This window comes from Medicago truncatula, chromosome 2 (genome assembly GCF_003473485.1).
Source record: "Medicago truncatula cultivar Jemalong A17 chromosome 2, MtrunA17r5.0-ANR, whole genome shotgun sequence".
Taxonomy (NCBI): Eukaryota; Viridiplantae; Streptophyta; class Magnoliopsida; order Fabales; family Fabaceae; genus Medicago; species Medicago truncatula.
The window spans coordinates 44,722,701-44,743,564 of NC_053043.1; the positions used below are offsets into that span (position 1 = coordinate 44,722,701).

Genomic DNA, 20,864 nt, shown 5'->3' on the forward strand with positions numbered 1-20,864 from the left:
TTTTTTAATTCATTTTGCGGCTGAAAATGAAATCATTCAGTTCTCCATGTTATTGTCAATTATTAATAGTAAAATGACCGTTTATACTACTATTTTTCAAATCATGCAGTTCTGTTGTGTTCAGTTCTTATTGTACGATGACGAAAGGAAGTGGCAAAGTTGTGTACAACAAACAAAGAACAGATATTCACTCACACAACACAACAGAGAAAGCACGTGGGTGAATTCGAATTTTTCATCTAACGTATATATTCAAGCAAAATAGGTGTTGTCAAAAAGGTGACATGTTCATGTTGACCTTCCTTAAAATAATATATTCATGTTGACCTTACTCCCAAACTTTTCCTTTATAAGGGCTATACGTATCACACACACCTCATCACTCTTATGGAATATTTGTGAATGAACCAACTATTTACTACATAAACCCTAAAACCCAATCAACTTTAGGTTATTTGTTGTAACAAAAATTCAATGGATCAAAATCAACAAGGAGGTCGACCTTCTTCTTCAACCAAAGTGGAAAGAAAGATTGTTGAGAAAAATAGGAGAAACCAAATGAAGATCCTCTTTTCTAACCTCAACTCTCTTCTCCCTAGCTATAATCCAAAGGTGATTTTTTGATTTTTTTTATAAGCCAAAGGTGATCTGTTTAATTTCCATCACATTCATATACATATATGTATTTTCATGTGAGGAATAAATCGACATTGAGTTTTATTTGACATCTAATCACAATTGTCATGTATGTTTAACGGTTTTCAAATAAAAGGTGTTTACATAACTCTTTGTTGTATAATGTATTGTCTAGAAACCCTAGCTGGGACCGTTGTTGATGTAAAAACCATTTTACACTTAAGAGTGTACTATACCACAATTAGAGTACTACATATTCATATAGGTTCACCTCTTCTTTTTATTAACTAACTAATTAACACTATCACGATCTTCTTGGATTGAATAACACATATACTTATTAATTTGGTGTTATTTTTAATTTAATGCAGGAATTAGCATTACCATTACCTGATCAAGTAGATGAGGCTATAAACTACATAAAGAGGCTAGAGACAAATATAAAGTTGGCAAAGGAGAAAAAAGAAAGTTTAATGGGAAACAAGAGATCACGTGGTGACTGCTCAAGTTCTTCTGGGGCAAAAGGAATCATAAAGTTGCCAAAAATAGAGATCCATGAAATGGGACCCACTCTACAAATAATTGTAACATGTGGGGTTGATGAACATTTTATTTTCTGTGAAATTATGAGAATACTGCATGAAGAGAACGTTGAGGTTATTTCTTCAAATACTTCTTTGACTGGCCATTCACTTCTTCATACCGTACATGCTCAGGTATATATATACATACACACATGGTTCTAGTACGTTTGATGTTACACTGCAAATCTTTATAGCGAGGAAAAACACATACTAACTTGTGCCCTAAGGGCTTAGGGCACAAGTGAAGGAGCTTAAAATGAAATTAAAAAATAAGTTTTATATTGAAAAGATAACTTTTAAGACATTGAATGTATAATTTTTAATAAAAACTTCTACATTTTGTTTCTTAACTTATAGTAAGGGTGTAAGCGGTTCAGACAAAATCAACGAAACTGTAAGTCCAAACCGAAAATATATCCGACCTTGTTTGTTCGATTCAAAACCGAACCGAACCAATCTAAACTGACCTTGTTTGGTTCGGTTCTTGGTTTTTCATTTTGAGATCCATAAAACCGATGAACCGATTTGATGCTAACCACACTCGCCATTTTACTAATGTTATCCCTCCTCACACGCAAACACTTATGATTAGGCCCAAAATTAAGTCCAACATAAAATACTATTTAATCCATTCATTTTATCTCATCATCATCTCATCACCGAGACTCTATTTTATTTCTTCTAAAAAAGAAACCCTAGTCGTTAACCACACCTAAGACCTAACCCAACGTTTCTCATCACCGCTAAGATTGTCCATCTATTGGTTAGTTTTATATGTTTATGCCTTCAAACTTTTGAAAATATATTGTTTCTATGCTCGTTTTCCATGCCTTTAAAATATTGAGTAAGGTTAGTGATAAAAGGTTGTTTGAAAAATAGAGAACATGAAAGAACAAAATACGAAATGCAAATTTCCATGTAATATTTTAGTATGACACATGTTTATACATGAAATGCAAATTTGTGAGAATATGAATTTTTTTAATTGCATTTTCAAATAAACCAATCCAAACCGATTAGTTTGGTTCGGTTTCTTTTTTGAAAAAGAGTGAAAATCGAACCAAACCGAATTAGGAAGATTTCATCCGTTTGGACTTTTTTTTTTATACTGAAAACTGATCCAAGCCAAACTGTTACACCCCGACGCAAGTTAACTTTTTCCTATTTTTTATGACGTGTTATTTTTATTAATGATGTGAAATTAAATTTAATAGTGTGACATTGATGAATTAGACCATAAACCACGATCTAACATTATTTTTCTTTTAGTTTTCAATGATTAAATGTAAACATATTCTTCTAAAATCCATTATTTCTAACCCAAATGAACCATGAATACACACACATAACAATATTTTGCAAAGGAATCAATTACCTCTTTAACATTGAGAAACTTAGTTGGGAATGGTTTATTTTCTGATTTGATTATTACTTTTAATGTAGATACCACAATCTTTGTTGCAATTTGGAGAAACCAAAATAAGTGAGAGATTGAAAGCATTTGTGAACGGATCTGTGAGTGATGTGGAAACAGAGCCTCTATTGTGGGATCTTGAAATTGGAAGTGAGAGTTGGGAGCTTCTACATTCTGTAGTAACCAAGAGTTTACCAAATCCTTGATGAAGCATAGATTTATGTATCCGGATCGGTCCTAAATTTTTTAATATATTTGGGGAATCAATAAAATTGTATCTCTTTTAATTATTCAAATGTGTTTATTCCTGTATTTTTTGTTGCAAATGATTGATTCATAATTAAGGTTCTTTAAAAATATATTTTCAATAAATTTTTTGCATCCTTAAAAAATTGGTGCTATGGACAACCGCCCCTCCCGATCATGCTCATGGCTACCCATGTATGCATTGCAACTTCCACTACAAGAATATATTCAAAATTCTAACTATTTTTAATATGGAATTCGTCATAGAAAAAAAAACTTTATAGTATTTGGAAATCTTTCAATGTTAAAATAAAACTGAATTGAAATTATTTTTATGAATGTTAATGTTCACGTATGTAAATACAAGTTACAATATCCGAGCTATTCAATGGAACTTTCTAGGAGGAGCTTCAAGAATACTCTAAAATAACTAAGGTGAAAAGATCATATTTAGGCTATAATGAATGGATCTTCTCTTGCATTCTAAGTGCTATCTTTTATAGTCATCACTTTCTTGACCTAATGAAACTCTCTTTGGATGTCCAAGCCCATTAGTGAAGTTGTTTACTCATTCTTTATGCATCTCCTCTGTACAAGACATGTGGAGTTGGAGCGTGTGTAACTTACATCACTTGTCCGTGTAGGACACATGACATGCAATGAAACACTTCTTACGAGGACCACAACTTTCACTTGGACAATAACATGATGAAGAGATGAAGCTTTAATTGACCTAGATGATCAAGGTGAGTTAAGCATAACTTGAATGGTAGTGCTGAGCTAACGATGACATAAATGGTCAAGCTTAGCTAAGCATGATGAAAGGTAGAAATGAGCTAGGCATGCTGCATGGTGGAGCTGAGTTAGGCATGACCTAAATGGCCTGAATGGTCAAGCTGAGCTAGGAAGGTTGAGTTGTGGAGTTGAGCTAGGCATGACATGAATGGTCAAGATGAGTTAGGCAAGTTGAATGGTGGAGCCGAGCTAGACATGTTGAATGGTGGATCTGAGCTAGGCAAGCTGAAGGGGGAGCTGGACCTGAACTATGAAGCTGAGCAAGCACGATGAATGTGGGGGCACTCGTATCTTGAACGCTCAAGCTGAGTTGTACATGTCGAATAATCAAAGTATAATAAAGTCAATGTGGTATGGTCCTCCACGCCAATCCACAGTCCACCAAGTGGCAAGCATATTAAGGCGAAGACGTTTTTTTAATAGGGTCGACTAAAATGATCAAGCTACGCTAAACACGTTGAAGATGCAGCTCTCGTGACCTAAACTCTCAAGTTGAGATGGACGTGGTTTTTTTTTTTTTTTTTGAGAGTTTAGGTCACGAGAGCTCCATCTTCAACCATCTTTGAAATTCTTGGATTCTTGTCTGGCACTAAGAGCACCATTATCGGTTGACATTGTGAGTGTCTTTGCTTTTCCCTATGTTACTTTGTCAGACAAGTGAGGATATTTGAGAATTCGGCATGGCAACTGTTCCTCTGCAATGCTACCGTGGTATTATACATTGTTGAATTTAAAAACTATTATAAAATTAAATTATGGTATTAAAGGGTGTTATATATTAATATAAAATACAATTGTGAGGTATATTGTGAGGTTTTGTGGGACCCATTTTAAAGTTTTGGAGAGTAGTATGGATATTTAGAAAATATAATTGAGTGGTTTAAATAATAAGAAAGTGTAAAATAATATAATATATTCAGTGAGATCCATTTATACCATCAATATAGGTGGTATGGATGTGGATGCACTATTTCTTTTATTTATCTTGGTATTCCTATTTTTAATGGCAGGCCAAAAGTAGCGCACATTATGCCAGTTGTTGACAAAATCAAAGTCAAATTGGCAGCTGCTTGGCAGACTTCTTTACTTTCTATTGTGTGAAAACTTCAAGTTGTTAAAAGTGTGGTTCATAATATGCTTATGGTGAAGTCTAACATGAGGGAGCCAATAGGTCCCTCATGTCATGAGGGAGTGCTTTTTAATGGTGAGATTGACCCAATGGATTGGATCTGCTCCACCTCAGCAAGAGAGCACATGCACCTCTCCACACTCAATAAAAAATCATAACATACAATCTCTTCTCTCTAACTACAATTCTCTCTCCTCTCTTCTATATCATATCTCTCTGCGTTTAGCGACTACATTGTTGTTATCGAACATGTTGGTGCAGGCCTGAGTGGAATTTTGGATGATGGGTTCTTGTATAACCGAGTTTAAATTTTAATTGTAGAAAGAATATATACTGGTTAATTACATGATTATAAATTTTGGATGGCTTAATAGTTGTGTTGGAAGATTTGGTTTTGTTCTATTCATAAACGTATTCTTGTTCTTATCTCCTCCTTTTAGATGATGAATCTAATGGTTGCTTAATATTACTTCCATCTTCTTCTTTTTTCTTTTAAAAAAAAAAAACTAATACTTGCATCTTGGATTTAAATAAATAATGGTTTTACAAACTGGAACATACTATGATCCATTCAACAGTGATGGTTTTTCAGCAGCAAGGGAAGAGCAACGTAGGGAAGAAGATGAAGCAGAGACATTTAGGGGAGAGAGAATAGTCACGTGAATGATATTTCGAATGAACAATAAAAAAGAACTAGTATTTGGCTAGTGGATTTGCAAAATAAGCTTGTGCTTTCTTCATGACTTTCGATTCCGATGAAAACTACGTAAAAATCGTTGAGTTTCATTGTGTACTGAAGGAGATCAGTTCGGATTGAATCTCGGGTCAAAACGACCCGTTTTAGAATTGACGGGCGAAGGAGATGAGCATAAAAAAAAATTGGAAAAAAAAAGCTAATATCAGCAATGAGTGACTTGAACCCCCAACCACATAGCAGCACACAATCCTTACCAACTGCAACAAGCATGCATTAATGTCACATTTGGATTTTGAATATATTTTATCTATATTACTTGTTTTGAATTAATTCAAATAATCCCTAATTGAATTCGTGTTCTGATGGGTTTCGAAGATAAAATTTATTTGGGAATTCATCTATTAATGTTAAAATTTAAAATATAAATGTTATTAAGTGTTGAGATTAAATTATTTCTCTTTTAAATTTTATCATTTATGTATATCTTTTTTATTTTGGATTGTGTCCAACTACGTGTGCTCGTGATTTTCGGATATCAAATCATTAATTGATTTGAATCGTTAATCTTTGAACTCTCGATTTTTATTCGTGGGAAGGGAAAAAATGAGTAAAAACCCTTAAGACTTTGGATTCGGGGGTTGGTTAAAAAGACGCGACTTTTAAAATACGATTGGACTTTTTAACATGACTTGACTGTTATGACTAAAAACTTGTAAATATAAAATGCATCTAAAAGTTATAAAAAAAAATGCAGATGAAGTGATTTCAATTGTTGTAAAAATGCAAGCGGGGACTTAAATGCAAGATAAAAGTTTTTAAACGATTAAAGACGAAAAACACGAGTTTTAAATGGTAAAAAAACGAATAAAAGAGAATGTGGACTATTTTAAAATATGGACAAAAAGATTTTAAACGGTCCAAATTTGGGGTATGACACTAAGCAATTTCCACGAAGTAGAAACTAAAATTTTAACGATCAGAATCTTCGTTATAAATTAATCCAACAAAATATCCCTCCAAAAAATTGTGTTCATCTTCCTTATGATCATTGTTTCCAAAAAAGTGTTAGTCTTTCTTCTGATCAACTAGGGTTCTCAAGGGATAGCTTTTCGGTAGACATGTCTAACTCTATGAGGGTCACATCCAACGGTGAGATCGAATAAACATGCTTCGGTTCCAAAGTTAGACACGTTTCAGTCACCGGGGAGTTGTACTTCCTAGTTGACTAGGCTTCTGAAGGGATAGTTTGTTCGGTAGACAAGTCTCCGGGATTCCGATCTGAGAAATTTCAGTTTCTGCTTCCTTCTAACTATGTGAGGGTCACATCCAACGGTGGGATCGACTAAACATGCTTCGGTTCCAAAGTTAGACATGTTTCAGTCATCGGGAAGTTGTCATTCCTAGTTGACTAGGCTTCGGAAGGGATAGTTTGTCCGGTAGACACGTCTTCGAGATTTCGATCTGAGAAATTTTAGTTTATGCTTCCTTCTAACTATGTGAGGGTCACATCCAACGGTGGGATCGACTAAACAAGCTTCGGTTCCAGAGTTAGACATGTTTCAGTCATCGGGTGTTTAGTCGATCCCAACACCTCCCCGATGACTGAAACTCGTCTAACTCTGGAACCGAAGCATGTTTAGTCGATCCCACCGTTGGATGTGACCCTCACAAAGTTAGAAGGAAGCAGAAACTATAATTTCTCAGATCGTAATCCCGGAGACGTGTCTACCGAACAAACTATCCCTTAAGAAGCCTAGTCAACTAGGAAGGATAACTTTCCGATGACTGAAACGTGTCTAACTCTGGAACCGAAACATGTTTAGTCGATCCCATCGTTGGATGTGACCCTCACAGAGTTAGAAGGAAGCAGAAACTGGAATTTCTCAGATCGGAATCCTGAAGACGTGTCTACCGACAAACTATCCCCTGAGAAGCCTAGTAAACTAGGAAGGTCAATTCCCCGGTGACTGGAACGTTTCTAACATTTGAACGGAAGCATGTTTAGTCGATCTCACCGTTGGATGTGACCCTCGTGTAGTTAGAAGGAAGCAGAAACTAAGATTTCTAAGATCAGAATCCCGGACACGTGTCTACCGGACAAACTATCCCTTCAGAAGCCTAGTAAACTAGGAAGGACAATTCCCCGGTGACTGAAACGTTTCTAACATTTGAACGGAAGCATGTTTAGTCGATCCCACCGTTGGATGTGACCCTCGTAGAGTTAGAAAGAAGCAGAAACTGGAATTTCTCAGATCGGAATCCTGGAGACGTGTCTACCGAACAAATTATCCCTTAAGAAGCCTAGTCAACTAGGAAGGATAACTTCTCGATGACTGAAACATGTCTAACTCTGGAACCGAAACATGTTTAGTCGATCCCACCGTTGGATGTGACCCTCACATAGTTAAAAGGAAGCAGAAACTGGAATTTCTCAGATCAGAATCCCGGAGACGTGTCTACCGACAAACTATCCCCTGAGAAGCCTAGTCAACTAGGAAGGACAACTTCCCGATGACTGAAACGTGTCTAACTCTGGAACCGAAGCATGTTTAGGCGATCCCACCGTTGGATGTGACCGTCACAGAGTTAGAAGGAAGCAGAAACTGGAATTTCTCAGATCGAAATCCCGGAGACGTGTCTATCGGACAAACTATCCCCTGAGAAGCATAGTCAACTAGAAAGGACAACTCCTCGGTGACTGAAACATGTCTAACTCTGGAACTGAAGCATGTTTAGTCGATCCCACTACTGGATGTGACTCTCACAGAGTTAGAAGGAAGCAGAAAGTAGAATTTCTCATATCAGAATCCCGGAGACGTGTCTACCGGACAAACTATCCCTTCAGAAGCTTAGTCATATGATAGAAACTTTTAGGTCCCTCGGAGTAAACTAGTTCATAATTTGACTAGTTTATGAGTGGATAGTTCGCCCGGATGACTTCCCTCCAGGAACAAATATAATTAATCCTATCGTTGATTATGATCTATAGACATGTCGATCCAACAAACTATCCCCACAGAAACATAGGCAACTAGGAAGACCATTCATACGACGACTGAAACAAAGATTTTGATTTCCGAATTTTGAGTTCGTACGTCGTTTTTAATCCTCTTTGGTCTTATTCAATTGTTGAATTATTTATATAAAAGAGAAATACTTAGTTGAACACAACCCTAAAAAATTCGGACACATACAACAATGATGATATTTTTTAAAAAAAATAATAATTTGGTCACATCACTTAATATCATTAATTTTTTAATTTATAATTAGTTTATGTGTGTTAAAATAAAAAAAATTTAGTCCAAAATTAAACGAATTAAATCATTGAATATATATGCTCACAATTCAAAAGGTTAATAGTAAATAAATAAAACAAAAATCAAATAAATGACAATTGAATGTGCGGTGTGGAGTTGGTTATGTTTATATGTTGTCAAAGGTCGCTTGTTCGAGTCGCACAATGGGAAAATATATATATTTTTTTTGGTATCTCATCTTCTTCGCCCGTTGACAGTAAACCGGGTATTGTGACCCGCGAATCGACCCGACTGGATCTACCTTGGTACACAATGAAATTCAACGAGTTTTACCCAGTTTTGATTGGAATCGAAAGGCATGAAGAAAGCACAAGCTTATTTTTCAAATCCAAAAGCCAATCACATATTTTATTTTTTATGGTTTTTAATAAAAAAACTAACGCGTTTGATTCTTTATTTTTTTGATTTAGCATCCATGAAACCTATATCAATTTGAGAAATAATTTTTCCCACGAGAAATCTCAAACTGTACAACAAACAATGGGTTATAGGTAAAACTCGAACGATTGAGAGATTTTTCTTAGTAATTTTGTTTCCCTCAAACGATGCAGTGCACATGAATTTTTTTCAAAGAAGAAAGGAACGGCTACGTTTAGTAATTTTGTTGCCCTCAAATCCTATTGGTTTACAACAAATCGAAAGTTGGATTTACTCAAACTTAGTGCACTGTATATGGTTAGTTCCTTAAAGATTGAAACTTGAAAGCATTTAACATTAGATATTGGATGGGTTTATGAGACACAAAATATACTACTATAGGTATCTACATAAACTATCACCACATATTTCAATCGATTTTTCGATTACCAATTTAAAGACATGCTATAAAAGTATATTTTGCACAACCAAAAATAATTTTTATTTACACATTTAATGCCATGAAAATGAAATGTTTTATTAATTTTAAGCTAATTTTATAACAGAAACAAAAAAATTGAGAGAAAAAATGGAGCTTGGACGGCGGAAATGTGCAGAGGGGCGGAGAAGAAAACTGATGGTGGAGGGGTTAAGCCACTGGTTGTAAAATGGGGAAGAAACTTAGAGAGAGAAATAGAAGAGAAGATATGCAAGTGATAGAAATGAGAGAAAATCATATGTAAAAAGTGTGTGGTCTGTTTTGATTGAGTATGGAGAGGTGCATGTGCTCTCTTGCTGAGGTGGAGCAGATCCAATCCATTACCTTAATCCATTCCGTTAAAAAAACTCCCTCATGACATGAGGGAGCTATTGACTCCCTCATCCTAGCCTTCACCTATGCTTATCTATAGTTATCAACACCACTGACAGAATGATTAAAAAATTTGGTTGGTCTGATGACATTGATCAAAGAAAGATGATTACACTAGCTTGGCATAAGGTGTGCACTCCTGTTAAGGAGGGTGGCCTTGGCTTGAGATCTTCTACTATAAGAGACATCAATGAGGCTGCCACTCATAGACTTTGTTTGGAGTTGGTAACTTCAAATAACCAGCGTGCCATGCTTATGAGGACTAGAGTGTCGAGATCCCAGGAAACTATTTCCTATCATAATTTTTTTGGTATCATTGAACAAATTAATTTGTCGAGGAACCATTTACCAATTTAATTAATTTGGATTAAATTGATCAATTTTTTCTTTCTATCTTTAAATATTTGGAGACAGCCAAACCAAGTAAGTAATTGTATATATATATTTTTTTATAATTTCTTCTATGAATAGAAAGTATATGTGTGGTTGTTGTCTCATCGGTAATAAAATAATTAAATAGAAAGTAAAACTATAGATGAACATACTATAAATCACACTTTATAAAAACTTGAACTCTTCCCGTGATAGAAACGAAACTAAAGAAGTCTTCCAAGCTGTCAATTTAACTTTGATTTTGTCAACAACTGACATATGGTACGTACTACTTTTGGCATACCTTTAAAGATAGGAATATCAAGATAAATAAAAGGACAAAGATATCTTATCCTTTTGCAGGGAACTTCGATCAACATCTCTCATGAAGATTTACAATAAATTTGCACCTAATAAAATGTTTAAATTACCTAAGAAGGGAAAAGATACAACTTGTTAACATTCATAAAAATCGATTTCAATTCAGTTTTATTCTTACAATGGAAGATTTTCATACCATATACTACAATAGTTTTTTTATTTTTTTATTTTTTTATTTTTTTTGTGGCGAATTCCATATGCTTCTTCATTAAGGATTTGGCAAACTCTTGGTTACCACATAGTGTAGAAGCTCCCAACTCTCACTTCCAATTTCAAGATCCCACACTTGAGATTCTGTTTCCACATCGCTCATGGATCCGTTCACAAACTCTTTCAACCTCTCACTTATTTTGGTTGCTCCAAATTGTAACAAAGTTTGCGGAATCTGCATCAAAAGTAATAATCAAATCAGAAAACAAATCGTTCATCATTATGTTTCATAATGTTGAAGAGCTTAATTGATTCCTTTGCAAAATATTGTTAAGAGTAAAGAATATATGCATATATACAATCATTGTTTTATTATTCAAATGCACTTTTGGTTTTAAAATAAATTGCACGTTTGGTCTCTAAGTATACGTGAAACATGATTTAGTCTTTCTATTTCATAGTTTTATTTTTTGTAATAAGTTTTGGGATATTTTTTTTCTTCCTACAACTCAAATTCAAGCTTATTTTTTAGAATTAAATATATTTTGAGTTCCTATAAATATTCAAACTTTTCGTTTTAGTACTCGAAAATTTTTCTTTGACTTTTGGTCCCTCAGAAGTTTTAAATCATCACCTTTGATCATTGTTGTTAAGTCAATGTTATCATTTAAAATTTTGAATTTTATTCTACAATCATGATTAATACATTATAGAATTTTCTCTTGCAAAAGTTTAAATTTTTTATAACAAAGAATAAATTAAATGAAACATATTTAACCCTGTCTTTTAACGCTATAAAAAGATAATTAAGGTTAAATATGGTAACCAAATATGTATTCAAATCTAGTTTTAAACTGCGATTTCCGATTGCAATTGCAGCTTTAATATATATAGGGTCTTTGCAAGTTGCAGCAACATCATAATGCAATTAAACCAAAATTGCGGTCACATTTGCATGTGTAAAGGTTTGCATGTGTGTATCAGTGTATGTGTATATATACCTGGGCATGCACGGTATGAAGAAGTGAATCACCAGTCAAAGAAGAATTTGAAGAAATAACCTCAACGTTCTCTTCATGCAGTATTCTCATAATTTCACAGAAAATAAAATGTTTATCAACCCCACATGTTACAATCACTTGTAGAGTGGGTCCCATTTCATGAATTTCTATTTTTGGCAACTTTATTATGCTTCCTTTTGCTCCATAACCACCACGTGATCTCTTCTTGTTTCCCATTAAACTTTCTTTTTTCTCCTTTGCCAACATTATATTTGTCTCTAGGCTCTTTATGTAGTTTATAGCCTCGTCGACTTGATCAGGTAATGGTAATGCTTCCTAAATCATTAAATGAAAAATAAAACCAAATTAAATAAAGGGAACTTCAACGGTACACTCGTAAATTGAGGTGTACCGGTACTCTTGCTTCGTAAATCTATAAATTAACAATTAATTTTATGAAATAATAGTTATTTGTCGTCATTTATGTTTTAGAAAATATCATTTCATAAGAAAAACACATCATTCATTGTTTATACGAATCATATTAAAATTTTGACATATTATCATATAAAATAATTAAAGTTATCTATTATGAGCGATAAAAATTCAAAAAAAAATTAATTTTATTTCGTTGACGCTTTTGGTGAAATAAGATTTAATCATTATAATTATAAATGATAAAAAATAATATTTTTCTTCAAAAAACAATTCATTTAAACTATAAATTTAAAAGTTTGGAATACCGATGCACTCAAATACACCATCCGATCACTAATATAAGCAAAAATCCACTTTAATGATGTATGTGGTCTTTATTATATATCACATACATCATTAATTGAATGTATCTAACAAATAGATTTTTACTTATATTAATGACCGGAGGGTGTATGTATTATTCAATGATGCTACATTGGGAATGTTTTCTTCGTGAAATTTCACAAGTATGTGTTTATGAAAAAAAAGGTAACAACTTCATTACTCCCAAATTTGATGAAAATAGGATAGGTCAAAGATTTGAGTGGTCAATCAACTACACCCTCCTTCGATCAATAATATAAGTAAAAACTAACATTTTAGATTCATTCGTTAAATGATGTATGTGGTCTATAATAAAGATCTTATACATTTTTAATTGAATGAATGTAAAATGTAAATTTTTCCTTATAATAGTGACACGAGGTTCTACAATCCTAATGTGATGCAAACTCTAATGTGACTGTGACATTCATCGTTTTCTGTTAGGAAGCAAAAGCTGTCACTAACAAATTATGATAAAACTAGGGTTCTAAGCTAAAAGATAAAGAAAAATAAACTAACTAAGATAAAATAAAATAACTTTTCATTCATTTTCATTGATTTGCATAGTGTGTCAAAGACACCATATATAGACTATTACTTTTCCCACCCTACAGCCTTCTCGCGCGCCCTGTGATTTTGACCAAAATACCCTTTGTCCAGATTGTATAATCCGAATAAAAATCGGATCCAATAATCCGAAATGGTTAGCAAATCACCCTGATTCATGTGGCCTGTGATACTTGGGCTTGGTGAGGGTGAAAGGCTATCCGAAAAACATAATCCATACACATTGGTTACTTTCTAGAATAGAAATTCCGCACACCCTGCATTTAAACTGAGCGGGAAAAATAGTCATTTTTTTTTCTTTCCGGAAAACAAAATCCGGACAGCTAGGTTATATATAGTTCTCAAGAACCTAGCTGAAGCAGACCACCTTTATCACAAACACTCCCAACACTTCCAAAAACACACCATTTAGGGCGAAAACATGGTTTGGAGCAGCAATCTGTCCATCAAGGGGGGTTAACATCATCATTTTCGACTGAATGCAAAGGTAATGTGTATATAAACCTTTCCCAATTTGTTTTTTAGGCGATTTCCTTTTGATCACGTCATATGATCTGTACTGTACCTTTCCGGACTATGCAATCCGGACTGGATTCATGCGTTATGGATTTCGAAATCTAGACTGCACCAGTACAGAAACTGTGTTCATTTTTTGACTATGCCTGTACTGTTTTCAGATATGGTTGTTCCGATTGATGCCTCAAATGTTGATCCACCTGAGATTGAACCTCCTAATGCGTTGCCGCTTCTTTTACTTGAAGACGCGCATGATTCCGGTAATGCCAAATCCGAGAATCCCCCACCACCACCACCAAAACTTGAAATTTCTCTAGGTGGTTCGAAAGCAGAGGATGCTTCTCCTCCTATTCCTTCTGTTGTACCACCTTCAGTTGTTGCTGTTTGTATCGACCAGCGAGAACATTTTACTGCTAAACACAAGTTTGCAACACGGAATGATTTGTTGGAGTGGGTTGGAGAGAAATCTAGGAAGCTTGGTTTTTCCACTATTATTGGTAAATCCGATAACAGTGGCAATGGAAGAAGCGCATTTGTTACTTTGATATGTGAAAGGGGAGGTTCATACATCGAGTACAAGAGAAAGAGTCGACGTGAGATAGCTGGTTCGGTTAAATGCGAGTCTCCGTTTCGGCTGAGAGGTTACTTGTTGACCGGTGGTGAATGGAGCCTCAAAGTTAGTGATGGTAAACATAACCATGACATGACAGATGTGTTGAAAGGTCATAAAACCGTCGGTCGTCTAAACGCAAATGAACGTGTTCACCTTGAAGAGATGGTGGATTCAAACGTTCCTTCGAGGCAAATGCTTACCAACTTAAAGAAGAGGAATCGTACCAATTCAACTACTAGCAAACACGTTTATAATGCTTCTTATAGGTATAGGCGGTCCATTAGGGGTACGAGGAATGACATGCAACATCTCTTGAAGTCTTTGGTTGATAATGGTTACGTTTATCATTGTAGGAAGTATCATAATTCTGAGGTTGTCAGTGATGTTTTTTGGGCACATTCAGATTCTATCAAGTTGTTTAACACGTTCTCTAGGGATGGCAATGGGTACTCAATGGGTAGGGTACTACAATGCCCATCCCCATACCTGCATTTATAAAAAATACCCGTACCCGTGCCCATACCCTCATGGGCAACAACTTTAGTCCCCTTCCCCATACCCTATGGGTACTTAAGTATCCATACCCGCACCCATTACCCGCACTTTAACTATGGAAAAACAAAAAAAACATCACAAATGAAATAAAACTACGATCCCAATTTTTTAAAATTAACTCATAAAATAATATGAACCGTGGTATTTAGTCAAATAGAAAATATCCGAAATATTCCTAAAAAATTATACACCGGCATGATGAAGTTGTTATTGTATTAAGTAGTTGTTTGGTTTAAGTTTAGGTTTAAGCTTAAATAGGAAAATAAATTAATTAATTATACATAAAAAATAAATAAATAAATTATGATATTATATAAATATGTACATGCGGGTCTACGAGCCTGGGCAGTATAGTACCCTTACCCGTGCCCATATCCATTTAATTTTGTGGGTATTATCCGTACCCGTGTCCAGACCCATAAAAGCGGTGTTTTACCCTACCCATTATGGATATTTTTTGCGGATATCCATTGGATCTGGGTCCAATTGCCATCCCTAACGTTCTCCACGGTGCTTGTCTTCGATTCAACATACAAGACAAACAATTATCGTCTTCCATTGCTTGAGTTTGTTGGTAACACCTCTACCATGAAAACATTCTATATTGCTTTTGCTTATATGATATATGAGAGGCAAGACAATGTTTATTGGGCGCTTGAGAGGTGTCGTGAGATGTTGCACTCCAAAGATCTCTATCCCAAAGTAGTTGTCACTGACCGGGACAATGCTTTGATCAATGTTGTGGAAAATGTTTTCCCTAAAGCTACAACTATGTTGTGCTCATATCACATTGGACAAAATGTGAGAGCAAAGTGTAAATTGGATTGCAAAGTGACGGATCTCAAAGGCAAGAATGGGCAAGCGATTAAGCATGCGTCGGTGGTGAAGACTGTGATGGCTGCATGGATGGATATTGTGGACTCCGACATAGAGGAAGCATATATTGATAATTGGACCCGGTTCAAAGTTCTATGCGCAAAATTTCCCAAGTTATAGGAATATGTTGAAAAGACAATTTTGGATCCGGTTAAGGAGAAGTTTGTGAGGTTTTAGGTTGAAAAAAACCTTCATATGGGGAATACTACAATAAACAGAGCTGAATCTGCACACACTCGGTTGAGAAAGTACCTGAGTAGTAGTATGGGTGATTTGAGTACAAACTGGCAATCCGTTCATAACATGCTAGAGTTGCAACATACCGCAATAAATGCTTCATTTCAGACGAGCATAATAATGCTTGAACATAGCTAAATTATTTATTTGAGTCTAGTTGCACTCTCTAACATTGTCGACAGTTCACTTGAACCTTGTCTTCAAGGTTCAGAACTCTCTAACATTTTCATATATTTTTTAATGTGTTGAGAGAATTGTTAACACAAATCCTTCTCATAACTTATAAAAGAATCTGAATTTCGAGTTAAGATCTTCTCCATTTGCTACAATAAAAGGCAATATCCATTATTATAGTTTTGGTGTATAAGTGTTCAATTAATGTCATATATTTTAGAAATATGCACATTTATATTTACAGCAAAACTATAGTAAAGGAAATTGACATTTATTATAGCAAATGGAGAGGATCTCAACTCCTGACTTCCATAAATCTATTTGGATGATAGTTCAAATTTGCGTGAAAAATTGGTTTGTTGGTTTGATGCGGAAATAGTTTCGAAGGAAACCTAAAATGAAGAACCTATAGAATTTATAGAAATATCATGAATATCAGTTAAAGTGACAACTTCTAACTGCCAAAAACAATGTGTTAAAATAGTAGGGTTTATGTCTCTAATTTTAAAAAGTTATTCCACATGTTACATTATTTACATCATAATAACAATAAAAATAAATTAATAAAAACAAATGTAGACTTTCTCAAATGAATATACATATATACGTGATGATAATAGAAGAGATCACCTTGGAATTATAGCTAGGAAGAAGAGAGTTAAGTTTGGAATAGAGGATCTTCATCTGATTTCTCCTATTTTTCTCAACGACCTTTCTTTCGACTTTGGTTGAAGAAGGTTGACATTCTTGTTGATCATGGTCCATTGAAGGCAACCTTGAAATTTCTTACGATAAATAACCTTAAATTGATTGGAATTTATAGAATTGTGATTAGAATTGGTTAAGTGAGTTGTTTATTTCTATTATTTAGTAGATAGTTGGTCTTTTTCTCAAACATGCTACAAGAGTGAGATGAGTTTGAAGCCTTTATAAAGGAAAAAAAAAAGTGGGGAAGTGAGATCAAGACGAACACGTCACCTCTTTGACATCATGAAAATTTTAATTTACACACATGCATTCTCTGTTGTGTCTTGAGATTCTTTGAAGACAATTTTGCCACTTAGTTTAATTTCTTGATCGTACAATAAGAACTATCAGGGTATTATACGGCGGCATGATTTCATGTTCAACCTTAATATTAATAATGCTTTCATTCCCGTTGTCTTTTCAAAATATGAGAAAAGGAAATATTTTTCACAACTACTTAGACACATACACATGTTTAAATAAATCTATTACACATCCTCATGAGCTTAACTCAATTAATATGAATAATGCATAATATAAATCTAAATTTTTGTCACTAGAAAGTATTTCTCCGAAAAGAATATATGAGGTTAATTTGTCAATTGTGGTTGCTGGGAAAGTTCGAGCTTTAGTTTAGATTTATAAATCTTTGATGAGAATGTAGTTTTATAATGCATGTTTGAATTGCCGGTGAAATTGTCAAAATCACGGTTAGTCATCGTGATTTTGTCAAAAACTATATTAAGGGTGTGTTTGATTTGTTAAAAATTGAAGGACATGACATAACAACTTCAGTTATCCAATGTTTGATTTGTAAAACTGTTTCAGGGACAGGACAAACTTGAGGCAATGGAAAAGACAAAAACTGAAATTTTTGTCCCTCACCAAACCACAGCACAACTTTTTGTCCCACATACAAGTTGTCTAGAACGCCTAACATTTCATCTCCCATAAATCATATAAAACAAAAAATTATTCAATATCATAAAAATTCGACAGCGGCAATAATTAATAATGCTTTCATTTCGGTTATCTTTTCAAAATGTGAGATTTTTTTTTTTTTAATGGAGAATAAGCATATGGTAATAGTATTTGTCCAGCTATTTAGACAAATACACATGTTTACAAAAAAAGGGTCATGTTATTGGGTGCCTTAGGGGCACTGGTTAAGAAGTCAAATATAATAATATTTGCATTAAATGTTTAAATATTACTCAAAAAGGATAATATTTGCATTTAAAGTTGTGTAATCAATGAATTAAATGCTTTCTTTTTGGCTTAAAATTTCCTCTTTTGGCTTCTTTAACTAGTGTCTTGGGGACACCTGTTAGCATTACCCTTAAATAAATGTATTACAAAAAATAAAAATAATAATGGGTATATTTTATAATAATTAAATTGTTTATATTTTTGTGAGTATACTCAAATGATATGTCTAAATAGTCCATTTAAGTTTATCCAGTGGTGTTGACTTGAGACATTGAAGTCTTTTTTTAAATCGATTTTCTTTGATATCAATTTTGGTGTTGCTTAAAAAATATATATATATGTCTATGTTTTTGTTACTATAAAGTATTTTTCCAAAAAGAATATATGTAAGGTTAATTTGTCTAAGATGGCGGGCATGCCATTATTTTCACATTTATTTTTCAGGATTATTTGCTTTGCAACTATTTGGATGATTTGGAAGGAGATGAAACCAGATATTTCAAAATACGATATCCACTTCCTTTACTCTCATTGAAAAAGTAAAGTTCAATTCATTCTTATGGTTGAAATCAAAACAAGTGGCTCTTGCTTATAGTTACCGGGACTGGTGACGACACCCCATTCTTTATATGAGTATTCTTTTGTAATTTATTTATCTTTGTCTTTGGCTGGTGCTTTAATTGTGGCACCTTGACTCTATAAATATTTTTTAGGGTAGACTCCTTTGCACACCTTGTGCACATGTGGTTTCTCCATTTGATATGCAATATATCTTCAACAAAAAAAGAGTTTAATTTGTCAATTGTTGTTGTTGGGGAAGTTAGAGCTTTAGTTTAATATTTATAAAGTGTTGATGAGAATGTAGTTTTACAATGCACGTTAGAATTACCAGTGAAATTGTCAGAATCACATTTAGTCATTATGATTTTGTTAAAAATTACACTTAAGAATTCTATCAAAATTACGATAACATGTACGTTGGGATTTCTTCAAATCTGCCGCTCATATAACAAGGTAAGGTCAGCCAACATATTTTCAGATCTAAAGCAAACATTAAACAAGACATATTATGTAAGAAATAATAACTTTAAAATTAGATTTTACTAAAAAAATCATTTTTGAAGAAAATTTGAAATGCATTAATTATATATATGCATTAAAAGTCATTGTTTTTGAAAAATAAAACATAATAATAGAAAGGAAAAATAATTCCTTCAAAAAAAAAAGAAAGGAAAAATAATTGTGAAGTGAAGCAGTGAAAAGTTGCTAACAAAACAAATAAAAAATAGGATTAATAGGTTTTTATCTCATATAATATAGGTCATTTTCAGTTTTCCTCCAATAAATTTTTTATTTTGATTCATCCCCTTATAAAATATTTTTGTAAACGAAAATTTCTTGAAAAAAAATAAAATTGGTTTTTGTTTGACTTATTAGGGGGTAAGTTAAAACAAAAATATTTTACAGAGATGAATCAAAATAAAAATTTTACAGGGAGAAAATCAGAAATGACATATATTACAGGGGGTAAAGATCTATTAACCCTAAAAAATATTTTAATTCTAAAAGAAAATTTAGTTCTAAACAAAATAAACAAATAAAAAAAATGCTAATATTTAGTTCTAAACAACATACATGGATATTTTAGTTTTTTTTTTTGGGAGAATATTTTAGTTCTTCATCGCTATGTCAAACACTCTTCATATAGATCACGTGTTTATGAATGACGGAAGATTACGCAATACGCAAAAGAAGCGATGGATGACGTAGATGGTATTGCAACATACGAAATGCAATAAACCATAACAAAGCAAGTAGGTTCAAGAAGTTAATGACTTTAATCAAATGACAAATTATTTAAAAAAAATTATGTTTGATTTTTGGGATAATCAATTTTTAATCAGATTTTATTTATCTCTCGATTAAATATCGGATTACTAAGGTCTCTTTTTTTTACTAAGGATCAAAGGGTTATTGATTTTTTTTTTGTTTTGCAATAAACTATGAGGTTAATCATAAAAGCACTTAGACGTGGTAGAAACAAGTGCAGCAGCCGAGGAAAGGACAACATACCAACTGCAGCAGATCCAAAGGATAAGTTACATTCGGAGTTAATCCAAAAATGTAGCTCATTTACTAACAAGAGCAGCGTTATCATATGTTAATCATCAAGTCTTTGATTATATTTCATCATGTATCGTGTCTATTTTGATGAATAAAATTAGTTAAATTTTTATTGTAAAATCTTTTGTAACAATATTACTTTCTCTATTTATTAAAAAGAAGCATGACTTTCTTGTTAATTTAGTGGTTAAAAGTTCATGGTGTTAGTTCTAATGTATGCTCAGTTAGTAGAGACATTGCAGTATCTAAGGATAGTGATTTGAATAATGAATTCTCCACTTATTCATTTTAAGAGGTGAATTTCTAGCCACTAATTTACTTAATCAGAGAAATTGAAACAATCAAAATATATAAATTGATTCAAACAATCAAAAAATTGAAAGTTATTGAATGTCTTTAGATCTTATTTTGTGAAAACCACTCGGTTTGAACCAAATTTCAGATTCTTTTTCAAAATCACACTGCATATAAAAATTTCAATATATTTATTTT

The 20,864-nt window shown here is 33.4% G+C and overlaps 3 protein-coding genes across 3 annotated transcripts; 2 read left to right on the forward strand and 1 right to left on the reverse strand.

The window, feature by feature from the left end:
• The first annotated feature begins 435 nt into the window (after positions 1–435).
• LOC25487673 (transcription factor bHLH162) lies at positions 436–2,840 on the forward strand. Its single transcript, XM_039831121.1, has 3 exons — positions 436–612; positions 1,008–1,352; positions 2,664–2,840. The coding sequence occupies exons 1-3, from the start codon at positions 475–477 to the stop codon at positions 2,838–2,840; spliced, it is 660 nt and encodes a 219-aa protein (XP_039687055.1). The 5' UTR covers positions 436–474.
• Positions 2,841–11,010: 8,170 nt separating this feature from the next.
• Positions 11,011–13,790, reverse strand: LOC25487675 (transcription factor bHLH162). Its single transcript, XM_024777158.1, has 3 exons — positions 13,689–13,790; positions 11,954–12,289; positions 11,011–11,187 (listed from the first exon to the last, which is right to left on the reverse strand). Exons 1-3 carry the CDS (start codon positions 13,788–13,790, stop codon positions 11,011–11,013), a joined length of 615 nt encoding a protein of 204 aa, XP_024632926.1.
• Positions 13,791–13,979: 189 nt separating this feature from the next.
• On the forward strand, positions 13,980–16,001 carry LOC25487676 (protein FAR1-RELATED SEQUENCE 5). The gene is made up of 3 exons (XM_024777159.1): positions 13,980–14,716; positions 14,804–14,912; positions 15,420–16,001. Exons 1-3 carry the CDS (start codon positions 13,980–13,982, stop codon positions 15,999–16,001), a joined length of 1,428 nt encoding a protein of 475 aa, XP_024632927.1.
• Positions 16,002–20,864: the final 4,863 nt, after the last annotated feature.